Here is a 24,445-nt window from a genome sequence, read left to right on the forward strand (position 1 = left end):
AGAAAGAAACTTGCAGACCTGGTTCACTACTTCCTCGAGGTGGGGAGCAGGGGCTAGAACCCAGGTCCTTGAACATGGTGATATCTGCACTTAACTGGAAGCATCACTCCCCCCCCCCAAGTTTCACTTTCCTAATCTAACCTGTCTCTAAATTTTATCCTTACCTTTTTCTTTACTTGAGTTGAGACTGGGACTGAGAAAATATGACCTCAACTGGTGCAGCCATTAAGAAGGCTGACTGTAACAAACCTCTAATCTCTTATCATGCAACTACAGGTTTATTAGGGGCTCTGAACTTTTATTACCATTTAGAAATTCAATGTTTATTCCTGCTCTAATTCTGTAGGTTGTAGTAGTGGCAAATTCCATAGAGAAAAGGGTGTGGGGAGGAGCAAATTTAAAGTAGGAGGTAACAGAAAACAAATGAAATAAACGAGAAAAATAACTTACAATAAACACTTCCCTCATGACAAGGCTTGTTACATTTGATTAATCCATCTCCATGTATTGCACCAATATAAAAGACTCTGGGTTGGGGACCTAGTTCATGTCCTGGAACATTATGGCAGAGGAGGACCTAGAGGGGTTTGAATTGTTATGTGAATATTATTACACATGTACAAACTACTATATTTTACTGTTGACTGTAAACCATTAATTCCCCCCAATAAAGAAAAAAGAAATCTCCAGGAAGAGTTTTTGGATAACTGTACCAAGAGTTTCTTACATTGGCAGATTTTGAGAAGCAAGAACCAAGAGAATTGTGTTCAGCCCTGGAATTCTTTTCCTATTCTAAAGGCGTTGACTCCTTTAGAAACAGTGAAAGATTGCAAAGTGTTGTGTCTGGTATGTGCAAAAGAGATGAACGACATGAGAGGTCACACCAAGGCTGGTTAACTTTTAGCCCCACCTATCTTTTGTTTCTTCTTGGCGAGTCCAAGCTTGCTCATTTCACTCTTTCGTTGTCTAATACCAGTTGCTTTTAGTATTGACTTTTTTTTTTTTTTTTTTTTTTTTTTTTTTAATCTTGGCGAGCTCCAGCGCCTGGAATCTTAGCACCCTCAACCAAGCTATCTATCACTAGAGGGGATCAAGCTGTGGAACTGGGCTGGCTCAATAGCGCCCCCGCTGCCTCCAGTCTTTGCTAGGAGCGACTTGGGGTGTGTGTGTGTGTGTGGGGGGGGTGGACTCCGGACTTCAGGGCTCATCCTCAATCTTTAACCTCCACAACACCACTAGAGTTTAGACATATTACACACACACACACACACACACACACGGTCTTTTCTTTGCCCCTGAGAGTATTTTAACTACTGCAGTGTGAGGAGCTTAGGGATGGAGCCTTGTGGCTCGTGCTTCCGAGATCACCTTCCCAGAGTAGCTGTTTGTCACAGAGTTTTGGAGATTTCTTGGCTGACTTCCTCTAGAACATGCTTGAGTAATCCGAGCTGAGGAGGTGCCAGAGCTCCCAGGGATCTGGAGAAAGAGAGAGAGAGAGAGAGAGAGAGAGAGAGAGAGAGAGAGAGAGAGAGAGGGAGTTGTGCGTGTAGGGGAGAGTTGTGAATGTTTAAGTGTAGGGGAGAATGTGTGAGTGAGTGTGTGTGTGCAGGGGGAGAGGGCGTGGATAGAAACGTCAACACTTCCCCCCACCCCCTCCAGCGCCACCCCTCTCCCAGGCTTCCTTTTCTTTTCACTGATTCCTGCAAAAGCCGCACAAGTCTTCCATCCCCCTCTCAGTCATTCTCACAGCTTTGGGTAGCCGCCAGGTTAAGCCCATTTGCACTAGGAAATTGTCGCTGTTCGGGAGAAGAGAAACAGATCGATTACCCTTGTGACTCCCCGCCCCCTCCCCACCCCACCCCACCCCCGCGGCTCTCTCCCTGTTTCCCTCCCCCGCCACCTCCCCTCACCCCGCCTCCTTCCCTCTGCCCACCCCCAAACCCTCTCACCGTAAGCAGTACGGTGTGAGGTCTCCTCCGGAAGGTGAAAGGGAGTGGATTGGACTCCGGTGGGGAAAGCGAGTGACTGGAAGTGGGGCTAATGGGAAGAGATTTCTGGTTTCAAAAGAAGATGCTCTGCCACAAAGAGCGACTCGCGCGCTGGCCTGGGCTCTAGCCGAGCAGAGATCCCGGGAGAACTCCAGAGCTCGGCGGTCGCGCTCCTCTGAAGACCTGGGTCAACATGCCTGTTCGCAGGGGGCATGTGGCACCACAAAACACATTTTTGGGGACTATCATACGGAAATTTGAAGGACAAAGTAAGTTCATTTGTTCTCTTCTCTCTCCCTCGCTTTCTGGCTTGATAGTGCAGTTGGCGTCCGCAGCTTGCGAGCCGGGGGGTGGGAAAAGACAACTCTGGCTCAGTCAAGTTGGCTGTGAAACAGAGCCAGGAGGGTTCAGTGGCAGAGGGAGTGTTCGCTTCCTCTGATATTAATTTTGATTTGCATTTTTGATTGTGGTCTTCATTGCAGGAGGTAATTTGATCCTCTGTCCCATTGCTCCATTATCTGCCTTCCTACTTAATGTCCTACTCTTCTACTATCTTAAAGGGAACATGCTATAGCTATAGTATAACAGGGCTTTTTTTCTCGAGGCTTTTTTTATTGAAGACTTTTTCAAAGTCAGGAGCAGGACTGACAATTACTGTTGGAGCTAGAGAACATAAATGGTAGCAACGATGTAAATGACTATGCAAACTATATTTTACCTTGCTCAAATTGCAAGGCTTTGGTATGACAGAGATGCTTGCCTGCTGCTAGTTCAGAAGATAAACTTTGCATTGCACCAATGCAAATATAGCTCAAGCTGGATCATTTGGGGAAAAAAAAACAAACAGTAACTGATCTGAGATAGTTCATTATTCAGAAACAATCTAGTCCCAAAGAAGATCTCTATCCCTTTATTATTCCCTTAAATTTTCATCTGGAAAATTAAAAAGAAGACATAAGTCAGTCCCACAGAGCTAATGCAGAGAGAATGAATGTTCTCGTGTGGATTAACTGTAGGGAATGACTTGTTATATCTTAATTTAAATCCTGTATTAATCTGAATCTAGTTTCTGTTAATTTGTAATTCAGATTTTCTTGAAATTACATTCACTCACCTTTATGTTGTATATTTTGCAGTTATTCTGAGAGTGAATTTAGTAATGTGAGGACATACTACCTTATATACAAAATAAACTTGCACATTTCCATTTCACATCTTATCTGGAAATGATAAATAAAATCTATGATCAAAACGAACAACTCCTCAGTCTTAAACTCCTTTTATTTACATAGAAATTCAGAGATGATGTGAAAAAGATGTTAACATGATTGTAGTTGAGTGTATGTGTAAATATCCTTACCTTTTGAAAAATAATTACTATGAAAAGGTAAACCTTCGTTTTATTGAACTGCTAATTCATATGAGATAGTTTGACAGTTTTTTTTTCCAATGTGATATGTGTAGTGTGTGTTAGAGGAATAGAGACAATCTAAATCTGAGAATAGCTACCATGGTAAAGTTATATCCTAAGGGCCACAGCTAAAATGAAAATTTTGACATTTTCAAGATAATTAAAATTTCTGTCTTTGAAAATATGTACCTCCAGCTGAATTATATTTTGGATACATCTGTGGACTAGCTGCTTGGCTAAGTGTGTCTTAGAATACCCCTCCCTATCCCACTAGGTGTATGGGAGTGGAACCTGACTATTTGGGAAATTAGGTTCTTGCAATTTTTCAAGTAGTTCCTTAATACTTCTGTGTGTGTGTGTGTGTGTGTGTGTGTGTGTGTGTGTGTATGTAAACTACTTAAGAATCATTCTATAGTTAGTCTTATTTTTCCATTGAAAAGCTGGACACAATAATTTTGGAAACACTTACCATTCAGATCTCCCATTATGCAACAATTTGTACAAGTGTATATGAGTCTTGTGAAAGCTTTTGAAAAGATGTCTTACTATCTTTTATTTCAGATAAAAAATTTATCATTGCAAATGCCAGAGTGCAGAACTGTGCCATCATCTATTGTAACGATGGGTTCTGTGAGATGACTGGTTTCTCCAGGCCAGATGTTATGCAAAAGCCGTGCACCTGCGACTTCCTCCATGGGCCTGAGACCAAGAGGCATGATATTGCCCAAATTGCCCAAGCATTGCTGGGGTCGGAGGAGAGGAAAGTAGAGGTCACCTACTATCACAAAAATGGTAAAAGTTTATCTATTTAATATTCCTTGTATTTTATATCCTTGAATGAATGAAATTTTGACAGCTGATTCTGGAAATATGTGTGCAAAGAAGCCCCATATATTCATTCAGTTATATATAGATACTTTTTAGTATGGCAGAATCTAAATATTAGAGAGGGATGCAGTTACTACTGGACTAGTAGAAACAATTTCTTTGCTAAGTAAAAGTATTCTATACTCTTCAAAAGTATAATAAATTCATGAAACTGAGAGGGAAAAATCCCACAAATCAGTCTTTACTCTCTTTTCTTTTTTCTTTAATATTTTCCATTATTTTTATTTATTGGATAGAGACAGCCAGAGATTGAGAGGAAAGGAATGATAGGAAGAGAGACAGAGAGACACCTGAAGCATTGCTTTACCACTCTCAAAGCTTTCTGCCTTCAGGTAGGGACCAGGGATTGAACTTGGGTCCTAGCAAATTGTAACATGTGTTCCCAACCAGGTGTGCCACCACCTGGCACCTACTCTCTTTTTCCAAGAAATAAAGACTCACAATTTACTGGTTGTACTAATAAGTAAATAGCTGGGGAATGATACAGAATTTGATCTGCTTGAATTTGAAAGTAATTTCTAAAGAAATGTCTTGTGAGAACTGTATACTGGACTGCTTCAGTTATGTTTCTTGATGCTTTAATTCTTCTTGTTGCTTTTGTTGTATTTTTATACCAGAATAATATATAGAAACTTTTTAAAACTAGTGTAGTGAACCTACATATTATCTGTAAAATTATGACACTCTATGTAGGAAAGACTTGTTTTGAAATAAGAAACTAGAACTATATTAAAGAGAGAAAGGAAGAAAGGAAAAAAGAAAGGAAAAAGAAATAAAGGAACAGAACTATGATACCCTGGAGTTATTAGTATTCATTTTTATAGCATAACAATTCTGACATCTTAAAAATAAGGTCATACTTCAATGACTTCAAGAACACACCTCCTTCTTTGTGGTATACTATGGGGATGTGAATGTGTTATAGCCATAATTGTTTTCAAAAATGCACATTTAATGCAGTTAACTACATAAGATATATATGCATATATATTTGTATGAGCTTACCTGTAATATTTGGATATACCCATTCTAAAGTCTATACATTCTAAATTGTATGCACTTAGTGATACTTGAAAATTTAGTGCTTAAAAAGTAAATATGAACATTGTAGTTAGTTTTGTTAATATTGCATTATCACTCATTTCTTTTTATTCCATTGAGAGGGATTTCTGTGTGTCAGGATATTCTGTAGATATTTTTAGCTAACTAAAGTTTTCTTTATTTATTTTATAAATGAGTAGTATGTTACATTTTTACTGTATAAGTACTTGTCATGTTGGAATGCTGGAGTTTTCCAGGAAGAAAAATATTTAAATCTTATTTTCTTATCATTAAATATCTCATCATGGGATATGTACAATCCTTAATTAGTGGATTTCCCTTAATACCAGTATGAGTGGGTGTGCATACTAGAGTGCAATTGGATAGAAAATGTTTGTAGAATTTTGGATAAGTTAGGAATGATTATCAAAGTATTATCAAATGATTACAAAGTTCTCATTTTCCCACCCTTTTCCATCGGTAGTATTGCCACATGCAATATAGAGTAATTGTTCTGTTGTCTTGAAAGCATTTCTTGGACTGAGGCTGTCACTATCCAAATGCAACTCATCTGCTTTTGTATGGGTATCTGATGCCAATAATTTGGGCTTTTGGAATGATTTGAATGGCTTACATTTTTGTTTTCCAATCTGAATATTTATCATGTTGTCAGCACAATCTGTACTATTGTTACTGCAAAGCGTATTGGTATACATTTGGTCTATATATTTTATAATTTTTAAAAAAGTATTCAACATGTACAATTTAAGACTAAAATTTATCTGGACTTTCTGAGTCAATTAGATAATAGAATCTTTAGATAATATTTTTATATAAAAGTTGTATATTATGCTCTATCTAGTTGTAGTGGTGGTCTTTGTAACCTAACTTGTACAACAATGTGCGTAAATTGATATAAAAACACCAAACATAGCAGTATCACAAACCTGAATGTAAAAATTTCTGCAGTGAAGTTGTTGGCATATTGAATAACATGTGTCTTCCTGAGTGATTTCCCAGGCTATACACAGTAAAACCTTCTTGTTTTAGGCAAGGAGTTTTTGTTTGGAAGCATGTGTAGGTATATAAATATCAAGATAAACCTACTGGAATCTTTGCTCAGATGTGACTCAAACTGCAAAGTGTTGGCTGTCTTTTAAGACACTACCTATTTAACTTCTATTGACATGTGAAACATGAAGTGACAGACCAAGTTTTTGTTGTTGTTGTTTTCTTCAAAGAATAATACTAGTTTGAATGCCCTTTCTGACTGTGAAGAAAACATTTAATTTTATTTACCCTGAATGTAATCAATTTATGTTTTTACTACTAGTTCAGATACTTTGAATCTATTTTTTGGTGTTGCTTTCTCATTCATTTAACAACTGCAAACTCAGAGTTTGAGAACCTCAAATACTTTGACTATTTTGTTTCTTAGAGACCTGCCAACCACTCAGCATTTATGAAAGTGGAAAGGAACAAAATCACCAGTATTTCCATTGATTTGTTTCTCAAAATTGCCTTGCTTCTTTATTATCTAGGGCATTTACTTTGAGAAATTTTGGGTTGTACAATAAACATGTTTAGTTATCCTTTAGCAGGAATTGATTTCATAGGAATATGCAACAAACATGTTTAGTTATCCTTTAGCAGGAATTGATTTCATAGGAATATGCATAGAGATGTAGTAAGCTAAATAAGCAAGTTAACAAAAAGTTGAAATATCCTGTGTCCACTTTTCCCATTCATTAATAATGGAGTAGCAAAAAAAAAAAAAAAAAAAAGAGAAGTTTGGCATTATTTCTAAAGACTTATTTTTCCAGTGACCCAGAGCTATGTAAATCTGTTTAAGCCCCTGATCTCTGCAACGAGTTCACATACATTCAATATATGGTAAAGCTCATAATCAATATGGTTGGGCAACTCTTATTGCCTTGTTCCTTTATGTGATCTTAGAAGATAGTTAGATTTACTGTTTATGAGATTATCAACTTTTAAAAACATAGTTATTTGCAGGAGGAATATTTGACAACCCTTCCTTTGAGGAATCTATTTTACAGTTGAAAGTCATTATTGTATAAATCATTCTTGGGAGCTGTGAAATATTGCTTGAGGTGATAAAGCTGTAAATATTTTGACATAAAAACTCCAATTATGCAAAACTATAATTATGCTGATGAGCATAAGAAGGGTATATATTTTAATAACATAATGCATTCACTTAAGAAAAACTTTTAGGCAGTAGTAATTGAGGTATAGCACATCACTTTACCCCATAGCATGGAGAAAGTGTTAATGGCAAGACAGGACAAGGGGGCGTTGGGAGTAGCACTGCTGGTTAAGTGCAGGTGGTGCAAAACGTAAGGACACGTATAAGGATCCCAGTTCGAGCCCCCCACTCCCCACCTGCAGGGGAGTCACTTCACAAGCGGTGAAGCAGGTCTGCAGATGTCTGTCTTTCCCCCTCTCTATCTTCCCCTCCTCTCTCCATCTCTCTCTGTCCTATCTAAGGACGACATCAACAACAACAACAATAACTACAACAATAAAAACAACAAAGACAACAAAAAGGGAATAAGTAAATAAATATTTTTTAAAAAGAAAGAAAACAGGAAAATAATGGTTTGGTTGGTAGCCCATGGGATGGTGCAGTACGTAAAGCATTGAGCTCTCAATTATGTGATCATGAGTTCAATCCCTGGTATATTGTGTGTAGGAGTGATGATCCGAGTCTCTTTCCAGTAAACAAATAAATAGAAAAATAGGCAAACGGTATCTTCTAAAAACAATAGTTTAGTTTCTTATCTCTTATTTCTCATCAGGTTGGTGGTTTCATCGAATACAGGTAGTAAGCTAAGGTACTATGCTACTTCAAACATACTTAGATATGTGGCCTTTACTTTAAGTTATTAAGAAATATTTTAAATATATAAATTTTTCTAAAATAAATAAAGGATCAAACTCAATAGAATAACAAAAATTATTTTTTATCATTTATTGGTAAACTTTGAACTGGAAGAACAATTAATTTTAGAAGGCAGTGTTAATACAGATCCAAGAAGGATGACAGGGGACCTAGTGGGGGTTGTATTGTTAAGTGGAAAACTAGGAAATGTTATGCATGTACAAACTATTGTATTTACTATTGAATGTAAAACATTAATTCCCAAATAAAGAAATTAAAAAATAAAAAGAAGGCAGAGTGTTGCTAAATTTTTGCCATTATAACATCAGGAATGATACAATGCAGTATTACTAACTAACCAGTAATATTCTAATTTTTGTGTTGCTTTTGAAGAACTAAAGGATAAAGAAAGGTTGAGAAAAACCTTTTCCTGACTCTGAGAGTGTAACAGCATGACTGGTACCTGTATAAGATTGCAGAGGCAGTATTTGATTCAACTAAACTCAAAAGAACTCACACACACGGCAAATCAACACCATAGCAAAACGAAATATTTCACCAACCATAAATATAGATAGTATAATAATTTTATATGTTATATGACATGGAAAACATTCATCCCTCTTAAGACCTGAATTGAGTAATACAGATACAAATGGTAGCTTTTACAGAAGAAATATTTTATGTATGTATGTATAATAAAGCAAAAAAAAAAGTGTCAGGGAATACCTAGAATTTATTTTGCTTTTTATTTTGACTTTCTGTGTGTATCCTTTCATGGTCAACAACACTCTTCAAATACATTGTTTACTGATATTGTAAACATCACATCACATAAACTCTGGGTGCTGTGTGGAATTTAAGTGTGACCAACTATTTTTTATTGAATAAATTAAAATTCTAAAAAAAGGTTTATAACAGTTTGAAAGCTTTATTTCAGCAGTATCCAAAATAGAAACGAAATCTTTATCAACCTATCTCAGGACTTGAATGTGGAGATGCCCAGTTAGATTCCTAGTACCACATATACCAGAGTAGTGCCCTGGCTTATTTCTCTCACATGTCAAACTATCTCATGAAATAAATATTCACCCCCCCCAAAATAGTAAAAATAGTTTATTGATAGTGAAAATAATTATTAGTATTGTAAAAATGACTTTTCACATCTTATTTTAAATTTATTTAAGTAGTCTGAGATTTTAATGTTTTATTTAGTGAATAGAGACAGAGAGAAATCAAGATGAAAGGAGAAGATGGAGAGAAGAGAGACAGCTACAACACTGCTTCACTGCTTATGAAACTGTCCACCTGTAACTGGGGCCTGGGGGCTTAAACCCTGGTTTTTGTGCATTGTAGCATTTGTGCTCAACTGGGTCCTAATGTTTTCTTTCTTTCCTATATGGTATACATTTACCATAAGTATTCCATTGAGAAGAAATATAATCAGACAGCAATAAGACACTAATCACATTTGTGCATGAACAATTAAAATCAAATTGCTTCATGTCACAGCTGTGTCATGAGAAAACCAGGTACTAGGCCTCTGTCAATAAATATTTAATATCTCTCTTCTTCATTTAGTTTATATGAAATATTTAATAGAAAATTTAAGGTGTTTTTTATCTGTGAACAATTCATATACTGTAAGGCAGCCTTTATATTCTGTCCTTAAAGTAGGTCTCTTTACATACAGTTAGTCCTTCCCATGGCTTCCAGTATTGTGAAATGCCTTATAACTAATTTTTGCTTGAAAAATAGGTAAAGTATCTTTCGCTAGTGCTTGGTAAGTTGAAATTTGCAAGGGAGCTTGAGAAAGGAATATGGGTGCATTTTTGCTCTTATTTCAGTTTGTTTGATAATCTCAAATTAGATTGCATCAGAGAGTGACATGGCAATTGTCCTTAGGCCTTAGTGCTTTTATATTTATTTATTTACTTACTTATTTGTTTTTAATCTGCTTTTTCTCCTATGATGTTCAGTCAGAAGACAGGAGGACTTTTAGTATTTCTGGGTATGTTGTTTTCTATTTACCCTGAGGATTATAAAGAGTGTTTTTATTTAGTTGTTTATTTGATAGGACATTAATTCTTGTATGATGCTAGGGCATTGATTTTGAGAAAAATGTGATCACTGCCTGGGTTTTTATAATCAACCCTCACTTCTCGTACAAACTACTGACCTCTGTTTTAAGAGCACTCTTTTTTATCTTAGTTTTTGAAATCTGAATTAAAATGCTATGACCACTAAAAATTTAAAACTTACTGCCTGAATCCAAGTATCTGGTATCATATAGGAAGTGGCTCTTCAGTTCAGGTGAACCTTAAGAGTTTAAATATCATGGGGCCAGGCAATGGTGCTCACAGTATAGTGCCCAAGGACATGGGTTCAAGCTCCTGGTCTCCACCTGCAGGGGAAAAGTTTCATGAGTGGTGAAACAGGGCACTGGTGTCTCTCTTTCTCTCTCCCTCTCTGTTTCCTCCTCTCTCAGTTCCTTTGCATCTCTATCCACCAGTAAACAAATAAAAATATTAAGAAAATAATTTGAATATCATGATGCAAAATCTCCAGCATAAAATGATTAACTCAGAATCTCTGTTAATAGAATGAGATATTCTGTAAGGCTTTTTAGGTAATTTGAATATGCATTTCAGATTTCTTAATGCTGAGATAGATTGTAAAAAAAGTCCTAATATCTTTCTTCTCTTAATTTTCTACACTCTTGGAGTGATTATATTGACAAAAATCATTAATTTATGGTTAAAATCAAAACAAATTGATATTACCAAAGTGTGAGAGTAGTTTGAATGTGTGGGAAGAGTTTATTTGGGTTGTGTGGGAGGGATATAGGGATTTTTTTGGCAGGTCTGATATGACAACATTGGTTTGAATAGGTTTGAAATTGTGTCACTAAAATGTATACAGTCTTATAAAAATAAATAAATAAATAATATACAAATAAAACTTTAGAAATCAAAACACACAAATAGGTAGTTGTACAGTGGCGAAATATAGGACTTGCAAGTACAAAGCCCGAGTTTGGACCTTGGTATCACATATGTTGTCAGCATCTATCTGTCTGACTATCTATCATCTATCTACCTATTTATCTTATTAACTAATAAACAAATATATGTTTTAAACATGAAAAAGAACTACGAATTAATGTCACAAAAGTAAAGGCATGATGGCATAAATTAAAAATGTTACATTAGTGGGGCTGAGTAGTGATACAACCAGTTGAGAGTATATGCTATTATGTGCAAGGGCCTGGGTTCAGTCCTCAGCTCTGCACATGCAGGGCAGAACATGTCACAAGTGATGAGGCAGGGAGGTGGGTATCTCTCATTCTATCTCCACCTTTCCCTATCAATTTGTCATAACAAAACAAAATAAATGAATAAAACTTTTAAAAGTATATTAGTGGTGATTTAAAAATCAATTTCTCGAAGATCATTTAAAAAACAGAATCTAGGAGAAAGTATATATATGACCTTAAAACCAAAATCTAAGATTTTTGAATGTGCTAATTTGTATCACATCAATTCAATAAAATTAATGTTAAAACTATACACTGTTAGGTGAATTATCTTTAATATTTAATTGAATTTCACTTATGTCTCCTAAAGTTTCTTCTAGTTTTGCTGCATGTACTATATATTCTACTCATTTTATTTTACCATATAGCTCAGTTGATCTTTAGCTGTATATTTATTTTATACATATGAATGTCCTTGCAGGCTTTAATTCTCATGCTTGTATTACATGGACCATAGCCTTTCACCCAATTAGGAATCTCCCAAAGGACTCATAATAATTGTAATGTAGCTCAGTGGCTTTATATGAACTTAATGATAACTTTAGGAGTAAAGAATATTTTAACCGTTGTGTGTGTTTATTTAACCAAGATCAGCAAACAGAGACCAGTCTGAGTTTGTTGTTAAAAAGAGGAGCAAACTGGCACGTTTTCTCCTGAATATAACAATTTCTCAAATTCACAGTGAAATTATAGGGTTTCAAACCAATGGTCTGTTATGGGTGGCATCAAATTCATAACATGTACTATAACCTGCATGTCAGTACATCTTTTCTAAGTTACTCTAAATTGCTCAGGCAATTTTGTCTATATTCTCTAACATTTTTCCATGTTTCTATTAGATCACTTATGAAGTTATCTTGTAATTATTTGTTTCTATGCTTATCCTTCCTACTTAATGTTTAAGTCAATGGAAATAGTTATTAAGGTATTATATTTACCAATGAGGAAAGAATGAAAAATGAAACATAGATGAATCCAGGAATACACCTTTATACTGATACAAGTGACACATTCTTGAGAAGTTATATCATTTCACATCCATAATTGTCAGTTTATTATATATGAAAGTCAGGAAGATTAATTTATTTTATTTATTGAGTAACTTACCTTCCATATGGTTTATAAATCATGATGCATTTTATTTTAATAGTTCATCTATAGTTCTTAAAGACATAACACCTAGTTATTCCTTTGATCTTCGTCTTGTTAGAACTCATGGTAAACTACTTGTAAAACCTTCCTAACTTCCACATACTGAGACCAGCACATTTGAGGTTTTTTTTTTCCAACTTCAGAGTCACAGATTGAGATAGTAAGGTCTGTATGGTGTCAGCAGACACTTCGTCAGTCATATCCTGACATAGGATTTTACCACGTTAGTAAGGACTTCACATTTCTACTCTCCCTCAGAGTGATTTAACTGCATTGTCAAGGAATTAGAAAATACAGAAAACAAATAGAAAATAACAACTATAATTTTGAACCTAAGAAGTAAAAATGATGTGTTTTTACAGTAATTTATCTAGACAAAAACACATCTACACACATATTCACATACAACCATATATGTGAAAATATTTTTACAAGACTGGTGGCATTTTATGTATTCTTCACTGAGCTTATCCTAAATACACACACATGCATACTATTTAGTAATTATGTAATATTCTCTAATGAACAATCTTAGTTTGATATTGTTAACAGAAATAATATGTTAACAAAATATCAAAAGCCATCAATTTTGAATATCTTCATTATTATTTTGCTTAATATCTAAAAGTATGATAGCTGAATTTAATAGTATATATAATATAAAAACCTGGGATACCATTTGTCAAAGTATACTCCAAAAGACTTCAGTTAGCTGCACATATAACGTGTAATAAAACAGATATATTAACATTTTTGTTGATCCAATAAAAATAGCATCTTCTTGTCTGAGCAGTGAATTTCTCAAAAATCTTTATTGAATATTTTTTTATAAAGAAGTCAGGAAGTAGTGATCAGGAGTAGCTTAGGAGTAGAGCTTAGGACTTGTATTTATGAGATACCCAGAGTTGCTCTTCAAGACGGCATATGCCACAATTACAATTAAGTTTTGGTTCTATTTCTTGCTCTTAAAATAAATACATCTTAAAAGAGAAAATATTGGAATCAATTAATTTCCTTTTTATTGAAAGCAATATTTAGTATTACCAAATGTAGGTAGTTACTGGTATCTTTTGAGTAACTGGTAGTTCTGTTAAGGTATCCACCCCCCACACACTAGTGTCTTTCAACAACTGTTCTTCATATTCACATTCACATTCATATTCACATTTTCATTTCAATAATCTAAATATTTCCCAATCTTTTGTTTCAGAAACTAGTAATTGATTACTGACTACTTAGCAGTGTTCCTTAAACTTTTTCTTCTTTGTATTTGGAATTCTTTGTATTATGTTAGAATTTAAAATAGTTTTAGTATTATTCTCTTTATAAACTATGAGGACAATCCTGATAAGTGAAAACATTTTATTTGATAGTTTGCACATGTAACATATATGTAACTTTATATAGCTTTTCTTAAATTGAAAATGTTAGGTATGAACGATAGTAATCATTTTACTCGGGCACTATGTAACACATGAAATGGATTCATAATGCATAAATGGCACCAAAGGCTCAAAATTACACAATAATACTGGAACAAATGTATAACTGACAGAAACAATATAGTATTAGATAAATTGCTAACTTTATCTCAATATAGTGCCTTGAAATGACTGCAGGGGAACATCATTCCCTTCCTAGGTTGCCTTACTTAACTAAGACATGGCAGAGCTCCAGTAATCTGATCTTTCTAGCTGTGACTAGATTCTTGGTCTTCCCTCTAGGTGTTCTTTATAATGAATCTCATTTAGACAAAGATGAGTAGGATTTATGCATTCCCATATCGCCATTCTCAGAATTTGCTTCCCAATGAAGGACTACACACAAAAACACCACTAATGATGCACAACTTGCCTGCTAGCTGGCTTCTATTCAGCTCTCTCTATAAAATTAGAGGACTTTTTTTATTTGCAGTTCACATTTCTAGAATGAGTAGGTGTTATATTAAAATCTCATCTTCTGGGAGTCGGGCTGTAGCACAGCAGGTTAAGCGCAGGTGGCGCAAAGCACAAGGACCGGCATGATGATGCCGGTTCAAGCCCTGACTCCCCACCTGCAGGGGAGTCGCTTCACAAGTGGTGAAGTAGGTCTGCAGGTGTCTTTCTCTCCCCCTCTCTGTCTTCCCCACTTCCTCCATTTCTCTCTGTCCTATCCAACAACTACAACAACAATAATAACTACAACAATAAAACAACAAGGGCAACAAAAGGGAATAAATAAATAAAATAAATATTAAAAAAAAATCTCATCTTCACCAACATGTATTACTTTATGTATTCACAGTGACATTTGTGTTTTGTACGGAGCTTTACTTATTGACTAATTTGAGAAAGCCAAATCTTCAATGATGTATTTCACTCTAAAAAATACTTGATTTCAAAGAGTTAATGCTATTAAATTCTGTTAATTTTTGATATGAGATATTCAAATCATATTCCCTAAGCTTTTTTATCAAGTTATGTTATTCATAATTTTTTCAGTAACAGAAAATAAAGCTAAAAGTCCGAGACAAAAGAAGTGAAAATTCATCTCAGATATAAGTGAGTAGGCTAGAGAATTTTTATGAATTTTACATTTTCATAAATATATGACATTTTAAAAATCACTGGTCACATTAAAATATTTCTCCCAAAAGAGAAGGCTTAGACATTTTAATTAATTAACTAATTAATTAATTTATAAGAAGGAAACACTGACAAAACCATAGGATAAGAGGAGGGGTACAACTCCACACAGTTCCCACCACCAAAACTTTGTATCCCATTGCCTCCCTTGATAGTTTTCCTATTCTTTAACCCTCTGGGAGTATGGACCCAAGGTCACTGTGGACTTAGACATTTTTACTAGAATATTAGAGTTTGAAAGTTAAATAAAATGAAAGTTATCTCTAGCTATTTGAAAGGAGAGCATGGCAGGGTGATTTAAGCCATAGACACTTGTATGTGAATCATAGGGTCAGAGTTGTATGTCTAAATCCCGAGATACACTTACTAAGTGTTCTGCTCAAAAGAAAATTTGAAGCTGCATATGTGATTAAATTAAAGGTGTGAATCAAATGTTGACCTCAGTATATAAAATAGAAATAGCAGTATTTCTTGAAAATTCTCAATATAAAATTCAAGGGTCTTTCCAGAAGTAATTATCTCAATTAATTCCTACATATTTATTTTTTAGACCTTTTTAAGATTCTGAAACTTATTTAAATTTGTATCACCCTGTAAGTGTCAGTAGTCTGGACAATTTAGGTTTACAGTTTGTTTTTGCACAGCTGACTTTCAGCTCTATTGCAGAAAATTCCACAGTGCATTTTTATTTATTTATGAATGAGAAAGGAGAGAGGGAAAGAACCAGACATCACTCTGGCACATGTGCTGCCACGGACTGAATTCGGGACCTCATGCTTGAGAGCCCAGTGCCTTAACCACTGTGCCACCTCGTGAACCACAATTCCACAGTGTATTGACAGCAAAACTTCCTAAAGTATGATTGAAGTGTAAACTCAGTTCTTTCTATCAAGATTTAGAAAGAATAAAGATAAATGTTACTTAAGGCAAAGATGTGGAATTAATTAAAATTTATCAATTTGAAGATAATGTGAAGACATATATACCCAAATATTAGTACTATAACTAAGATGACCATATAATTTATTACTTAAGGTGTTATTCTTTTCATAGTAAAATGGTGAACTAATAATTTTGCCACAAGAACAGGAAAATCCAGAATTATGCATATAAATTGGATGTTTATATGCACAATCTATACCAGTAAGTGTAAATAAACTTTAAAAAAGTGTGTACCATTTAATAGAAAAGAACTGTCATGAACATTTTTGGGCTCCTAAAACGTGATATTAAAAATGTACACACTCAGTCGTGTGGTGCCTAAAATGCTTACTGTGTAGACAAAGACAGTTATCTTGCAATCTGGATAAATGAGTCAGAATTCTTCTAAAGAATACATTGCACTTGCTGAACTCTTTGAAATAAGATTACAAATGAATCTCTATAAATACCATGTTGAAAGTTCTTAGTAAAGGAATTAACCTTAACTACTCTGTGAGCCATAGTGAGTCACTAGAGCAGAGTGGACTAAAGGTAAAGAGACTGAGTCCTTTGTTGAATGCCAACCATTCTTAACAGGAAACATCTTACTCTCAAAAGATACTCCATAAAGGATCTGTATCTTGGGCTATGTTAAAGAGTAAGCATGCCCAGGGTGTGTCATGGCCCTCTTTTTTTCCAGTTTCTCTATCAGGCTTTAGTCATGTATTAGTCTATTTGTAATCCTGTGATAAAATTAGACTTGTTTTGAGTGTAAAAGTTATTTTATAAATGCTATTTATTAAGCAGGAGGAAAAAAATCCCTAGAAAAGTTTGAGTAAAACACTCAATATTAAAGGCATCAAAATTCTCATAAATGTTTTTAAAAGTAATTAGTATTTATAACATAATGTATAAAAAATTCTCATAAGCTTAAATGTAAACGCAGATCTCCAAATTCAAAGTGGGGTGCAGTTTTTAAAAATAAGGAGTCAGTGAATTATTTTTCAGAGGAACGTTTAATGAAAGTGGTACAGCTAGTGTTCCCAAATTGTTTGCATTTTTCCAGATCTAGTACAAAAATAGCAGAAATAATCTTTGTGAAAGCTGTGGTTGTAAGTAAATTTAACTTTTTCAGTGCTACAACCCAAAAGGGGAAAAAAAAGAATAACAGTAATTATAAATCTCTAAAATTTCAGATTCAACTTAACTATTGCTTTTACATTACCCTTGCTATTGAGGTCACTGTACATATTAAGAGATTACAAGAAGTATGTGGGCAAAATAAATGGAGGTATAATAAATTCTATCTCCACATTTATTTGTTTTCCAGTTTGTTTATGGCATACCACTGCTTTTTGTTTGTTTTTAGAAATTATAGCTTATAAGTAATGAAATACCTGAATAAACACATTGAATAGTTTATATGATATTGTAGAAATAGATGAAAGTAGCATTATTGTAGATTGCCTTTTTTTTTTTTTACTAGAAATGTTTTCTCCTTTTAATGAGCTAGGATGGAAAAACACACAAGTGCTAGCTTTCAGTAGCATTATTTTTGTTATTCTGATTAATTTCATGTGATTTTTAGACTAGCTCCAACCCTGCATCTGTCCTCAACTGTTTATTGCAGAAGCACTGCTCTGTCTCCAAAATAATGCACAAAGCATATAGAGTAGAAATGCTTAGAAGCTGAAAAGAAAATGTACTCCTGCATTTCACGGGGCCACTGGATTAGCATTATTTCTGCAAAAGTATAAGAAAGAATGAGCTAGGTGGTTTGATTTTTATTGTTAATACTTTAATTAAAACTTTTGTCTTGGTTAAGCACATGTGGTGCAAAGTGCAAGGACTGGCATAAGGATCCGTGTGTTCCAGCCCTTGGCTTCCCACCTGCAGGGGAATCACTTCACAGGCGGTGAAGCAGGTCTACAGGTGTCTGTCTTTCTCTCCCCTTCTTCCCCTCCTCTCTCCATTTCTCTCTGTCCTATCTAACAACGACAACATGAACAACAATAAAAAATAACAAGGGCAACAAAAGGGAAAATAAATATTAAAAAAATACTTTTGTCTTGATATATACTGGACCTACAGAAGAACTGCAAAAAAAAATGTTACAGTGAACTCTATTATTATTTTTCATATAGATTCAGCAATCATTTATGTTGTTATATCAATCATATATATATATAGTATACATATCAATATACATATATTAATGCTTAGTATATTTTTACTTATTCATTTGAAAATTGTTTGCCAAGTGGAAATCAAGACACTGTTATTTAATGCAAAGGTGTGAAATTAATCTTAGTTGTTGAATATTTCAGTATTTCATCTTTTAGTTATAAGGAAATTTATTATGCACTACATCTTCATTAGCCAATATGGGAAATTTTATACTGATAAAATACTATTATATCTTATCATTACATTTTGTCTGTGGTCCCTATTTTGTTCTGTCATTTGTTTTTAATAATCAGCATTTAAACCAGTATGATAGATTGCAATTGCAATTTGTTGTCATATCTCATTAGTTTCCTTTAGGATGCATTGGATCGACCTTCCCGTGCTGCATCCCGTGAGTACCCATTCATTGGGGAAACTGACGATCCTTCCTAGCCGACTGAATCCACATGGATCCCAGTCACTTTCAAAGCCAGCAACAAGCAGCTCCTGACAGCTTTCAACCTGACGCTGTTGACTGTCTACGGAAGAAGGGCAAACGCAAGAAGAAGAAGGAGAAGGAGAAGGAGAAGGAGAAGGAGGAGGAGGAGGAGGAGGAGGAGGAGGAGGAGGAGGAGGAGGAGAAGAAGAAGAAGAAGAAGAAGAAGAAGAAGAAGAAGAAGAAGAAGAAAGAAGAGGAAGAAGAAGAAGAAGAAGAAGAAGAAGAAGAAGAAGAAGAAGAAGAAAGAGGAGGAAGAAGAAGAAGAAGAAGAAGAAGAAGTTGTTTCCTTTAGTCTGATGACTTGCTCTGCATTTGTTTTCTTTTATGATGGATATGCCATCCCCCCCCCAAAAAAAAAATAAATAAATAAAAACAACCACTGCTCAGTTCTGGCTTGTGTATGATGATTCCAGAGACAGAACCTAGGAACTCTGAACCTTAGGCATGAAAGAGTGTTGCTTAGCTGCTGTGCTATATTAGCCCTATTATTGATATTAAGTATACTGGTTCACTATCTTTGTTATTCTTGTTTAAACAGAGATGAGAGGAAAGGGTGAGATATATAGAGAGAAAGATAGACATCTGCAGCATTGCTTCTCTGCACATGAAACATTCCCTCTGCAGGTGAGGACCTGAGGATTGAACCTGGGTCGTTGTGCATTATAGAGTGTTTTCTCGGGAGTCAGGCGGTAGGGCAGCAGGTTAAGCGCACCTGGTGCAAAGCACAAGGGCCGGCTTAAGGATCCTGGTTCGAGCCCTGGCTCCCCACCTGCAGGGGCGTTGCTTCACAGATGGTGAAGCAGGTCTGCAGGTGTCTGTCTTTCTCTCCCCTTCTATGTCTTCCCCTCCGCTCTCCATTTCTCTCTGTCCTAACAACAACAACAACAACAATAACTACAACAATAATGAAAAACAACAAGGGCAACAAAGGGGAAAATAAATAAATAAATATTTTTAAAAGGTGGTGGTGCACCTGGTTGAGTGCTCACAATACAGTGCACAAGGACCCAGGTTCAAGCCCCTAGTCACACCTGCAGGGGAAAAGCTTCATGAGTGGTGAAGCAGGGCTGCAGGTGTATCTCTCTGTCTCTATCTCCTCCTCCCCTTTCAATTTTTCTGTGTCTGTATCCAGTAATAAATAAATAAAAATGTTAAAGTATTTTTTGTACCCAGTGTGCCACAACCCAGCCACAGACGCATTATATTGCAAATGTTTAACCTGGGTTTGTGTGAATTCACTCACTTTTAAGGTAATAATATTGTATCTTTTTCAGTGCATTATCAGGAACACTTAGGGTTCCCATCTCATGATTCAGCCATTATTCTTCTCTCTTTGTCCAACAGAAAAGGAAATACATATCATATATGTATATACACAGACAATTATTTGTATAAGATGGTTGCATTAATTGTATTTATTATAACAAAATTCTGTAAATAACTCAAATGTTCATCAAGTTACTTGATAAAGGTTGTGGTATAGCCACTCAGCAATTAATAATACCCAACTATTGATATAAAATGGCAGCATCATGAATACTTTTTAAAAGCATCGTATCTCCTTAAAATTTGTATCTAAACAAATTACATTTAATTACTCCCTACATTAGTAAGTGTATTTAGGTTTTATTTGGGGACATTTTTTTTTTAAAGTGCCAAGTAGCTCCACAATAATCTGCATATTCTTCAGCGTAGAGTACTCTCTATTGATTTCTAATTGTAATTTCATGACTCTGTTGCAGGAAAAGACAGGAATGACCAATTTAATGAGTATCAATATTTCCTTTGATACATCAAAGGAATTATACTAAAACAAAACATTGTTTTGTAAATAATGGAATTTAAATGATAGGTATGGTCTCTTCGGTGTAAGAAATGATACATAATTACTATTCATATGTCACCAGACATATCTTTTTTACTAGAATCCTAAAGTCTAAAATTACACAACTTTTTTTGACTATTTAGATAAGATATGTTTGATTGTACAGTTTTATTATGGTTAATGTAGTTATTACCAAGCAATAACATTGATAAATTCATAACAAATCTCAAAAGAGGAGTTTATGTTATGAGGACTGGGATAGACATGATTGATATACAGAATTCACATTGATTGACTGAGACTGTCATAAAGGACATCCTAACTCACTGTCCTCTGATGCTTCTTGGCTTTCTATATGTGTGATTCATAAGGGCAATTTTACCTCTTTTTTTAAAAAAAATGCACTTTTCTTTCTTTTGTTATTTATAGAGAGAAACAGAGAGGCAAAGGGAGAAAGAGGATGAGGATGATAAGAGATACACTGCTCTACCACTCCTGAAGTCTGCCCTCCTGTGTGTAGGGACCAGGGATCAGAGAGCTGAACCCTAAAACAAATGCATACTCTGTTGGCTATGCCACTTCCTAACCCCTGACTCCACCCCAGTTTTATATTTTTCACATTTTTTATTTTTCTATATGTTAATAATCCTACAGTGTAACCTAATACACATATAACTGCATATGTCAAAAGATTTTTCTACTGAAAGAATACTTGCTGACAATTATCATTATGAAAACTGAACTATATTATAATTATTTTGTCTTGTGACAAGCTATAAATTATCTGTGTTTTTTTTAGTATTATCATTCCTTTTTTAAATTTTTATTTTTAACAAGAGAAAGCTAGAGAGGGAGATACCAGAGCACTGCTCAGCTCTTATTTATAGTGGTGCTTGAAACTGAACCTGGGGCCTTAGGGTATCAGGCATGAAAGTCTTTTGCATAGCCATTATGCTGTCTCTACAGTCTTAGTATTATCATTCTGATTATTTTCATCAGTGAGTGTAGGATCTTTAAATTCTACTAGTTTAACTAGAGACTGCATTGTGATAATTCTTTTCCTCTATTTATGAAAAGAGTTAGTTTGTTTAGAATAAGTAGAGGGAAATATACAGTGACCCTTCATATGCATGGGCTCATCATCCACAGATTAAACTGACAGGTGGAAATAAGTACTATGTAGTTAGGCCTACCATAGGTTCCATCTGTACTGAGCAGGTACACACTCTATTTCTTATCATTCTTTCCTAAAGAATGCAATTGTATAAAGATACTTATATAGCATTTTTTTGTGTGTAAGATATTATTAGATGATTTAAAGTATAAGGGAGGAGGATATAACTGCTATCTCACTTTATATAATGGACTTGAGAACTGGTATCCAAGGGTCCCAAAGCAAATCTTCTAAGATGCTGAAGGATGGTTATATCTTCTTTAATTCCAGTCAATGTTAGATTACAATTTATGTTCTTAAAGTTTGAATGAGTTAGGTACAGTATGTATTTTTTAAATTTCTTATCTTTATTTATTGGATAGAGACAGTCAGAAATCAAGAAGGCTGGAGATGATAGACAGGGAGATAGGCAGAGAGACACCTGCAGTCCTGCTTCACCACTCACAAAGCTCCCTCCCTGCAGGTGGAAACCGGGGTCCAGAACCTGGGTCCTTGGGAACTATAACTATAACTCAACCAGGTGTGCCACCACCTGGTCCCCTTCTTTTATGAATAAACTTCTTTTATGAATAAAATGTGAAATTCAGAAAATAAAGACAAAATTTGTATTTGCTACTCAGCAATAGGGGGAGGAACAAAAAAGTCTGGGGTAAACAAATTAAAAAGGAAGGAAAACTCAGAAGTATGAAAAAAGATTTGTGAAATAAAAGAAAATAAGTATGTGAGCCTGTAGTGGACAGTAAATAAGGCAGGAACATTGCTTCAAAACAAGGAGATGATAGTAGAAAAATAAAATATATTTTAAAAGGAAGAGACTTTTGCTTCTTCCTTTCCAGAGAAAACATGCCAGTGAAATCTTTTGACAAGCACAAGTTCAAAAGGGTTATCTGTGACCAGACACCATGCTCCTAGAAGGATGAATTCTTCAGTGAATAGTTATTCCTTAGGTCTATTTACTGTTCTATTTGGAGCTAAGGCAAGAGTGATGAATAATGGATAACAGGACACTCTAATTGTCTCTGTAACAAAGGGAACAGCACTGGAATTCATTACGCCTTATTGTGTGAAAACCATATATTGACAGTTACACAGATGAAAGAAATTCCCCTCTATAGATAAGAAGTCTTTGTTCTAGACAGCAGATTTACTTTTCCAGAAGTAGAAGCTAAGACTCAAGGCCAATTTTGCCTTCCACACAGCATCTCTTTGATGAAATAACAAGATTAGGCATCATGGAACACAAGATAATGGTAATGGAATTTCCATTGTAGAGTCTACTTGAAACAATGCTATATGGAGGTGAAGTGTTAAAGAATCACAAAATTTTAAGATGAACTTGAATTACCACTTTTTTCTAGGATGCACACTAGTGGTTTCTGATCCACAGTAGCTTCTGTTAACTAAGCAGCTTCCTGCCTGCCTGCCTGCCTGCTCCTTATCTATTTTCCCTTTTAACTCCTATCATCACTCCTACCTTTCCTCCTTTCAAAAAAAATTTATTTTAAAAACATAGAAAGTAGGACCAAAAAGAAAAAAAAATGTCCAAGTTCTCTTGGCATCAGAGTTAGAACCTGTTTGTTAAAATTTCTCAAAACTGGAAATACAGAGAAATGTTGTCATTTTTACCATGGTGCCTAGCAACATACTACAAATATCAAAAACATTTTGGTTCCTTTTTCTTGAAAATGAATTTCAAATCAGCATTTCTCACTGTATTAGAATAACCATACATCCATACATTTTAAAAAATTTTATCTTTGAGTGTTTCATTTATTCTTTTAATATTTTTTAATTATCTTTCTTGATACTTTTTAAAGTCTTTATTATCTTTATTAATTATATATTTTTTAAATTTTTTATTTATAAGAAGGAAACATTGACTAAACCATAGGATAAGAGGGGTACAACTCCACACAATTTCTACCACCAGAACTTGGTATCCTATCCCCTCCCCTGATAGCTTTCCTATTCTTTAACTGTCTGGGAGTATGGCCCCAAGGTCATTGTGGGATGCTGAAGGTGGAAGGTCTCTGGCTTTTGTAATTACTTCCCTGTTGAACATGGGCATTGGCAGGTCTATCAATACTCCCAGCCTGTCTCTCTCTTTCCCTAGTGGGGAAGGGCTCTGGGGAATTGGAGCTCCAGGACACATTGGTGGGGTTGTCTGTCCAGGGAAGTCTGGTCGGCATCATGCGAGTATCTGGAACCTGGTGGTTGAAAAGAGAGTTAACATACAAAGCCAAACAAATTGTTGAGCAATCATGGACCTAAAGGCTGTTATAGTGCAGATGAAGAGTTGGGGGGGGGGGAAGTCTCCATTTTGTAGATAGCTAGTAGGCATATTTTAGTTATATTCCAAAGGGGCCTGTGGCTATACTAGTGTTTTTTTTTGTTTTGTTTTGTTTTTTGTGCCTGATCCTGAAATCTGATATGCAGGTAGATCCTAATTATTGTCTGGGGGGATGATGTCATGGCTGGAAGAAGGACCAGAAAACTGGATCAGGGCAGAGAGTAGCTCCCAAATATGGGAGAGGT

General features: G+C 35.0%; 1 protein-coding gene across 2 annotated transcripts in view; it reads left to right on the forward strand.

The window, feature by feature from the left end:
• The first annotated feature begins 1,733 nt into the window (after window positions 1–1,733).
• The window catches only part of KCNH7 (potassium voltage-gated channel subfamily H member 7), a 618,161-nt gene continuing 595,449 nt past the window's right edge, over window positions 1,734–24,445 (forward strand). For both annotated transcript variants that reach the window (XM_060177804.1, XM_007523769.2), the window contains exons 1-2: window positions 1,734–2,257; window positions 3,961–4,191. In XM_060177804.1, coding sequence (XP_060033787.1) covers window positions 2,182–2,257; window positions 3,961–4,191 — 307 coding nt within the window. In that variant the 5' untranslated portion in view covers window positions 1,734–2,181. The remainder of the gene's footprint in view (window positions 2,258–3,960; window positions 4,192–24,445) is intronic.

Source organism: Erinaceus europaeus, chromosome 18, assembly GCF_950295315.1.
Source record: "Erinaceus europaeus chromosome 18, mEriEur2.1, whole genome shotgun sequence".
Taxonomy (NCBI): Eukaryota; Metazoa; Chordata; class Mammalia; order Eulipotyphla; family Erinaceidae; genus Erinaceus; species Erinaceus europaeus.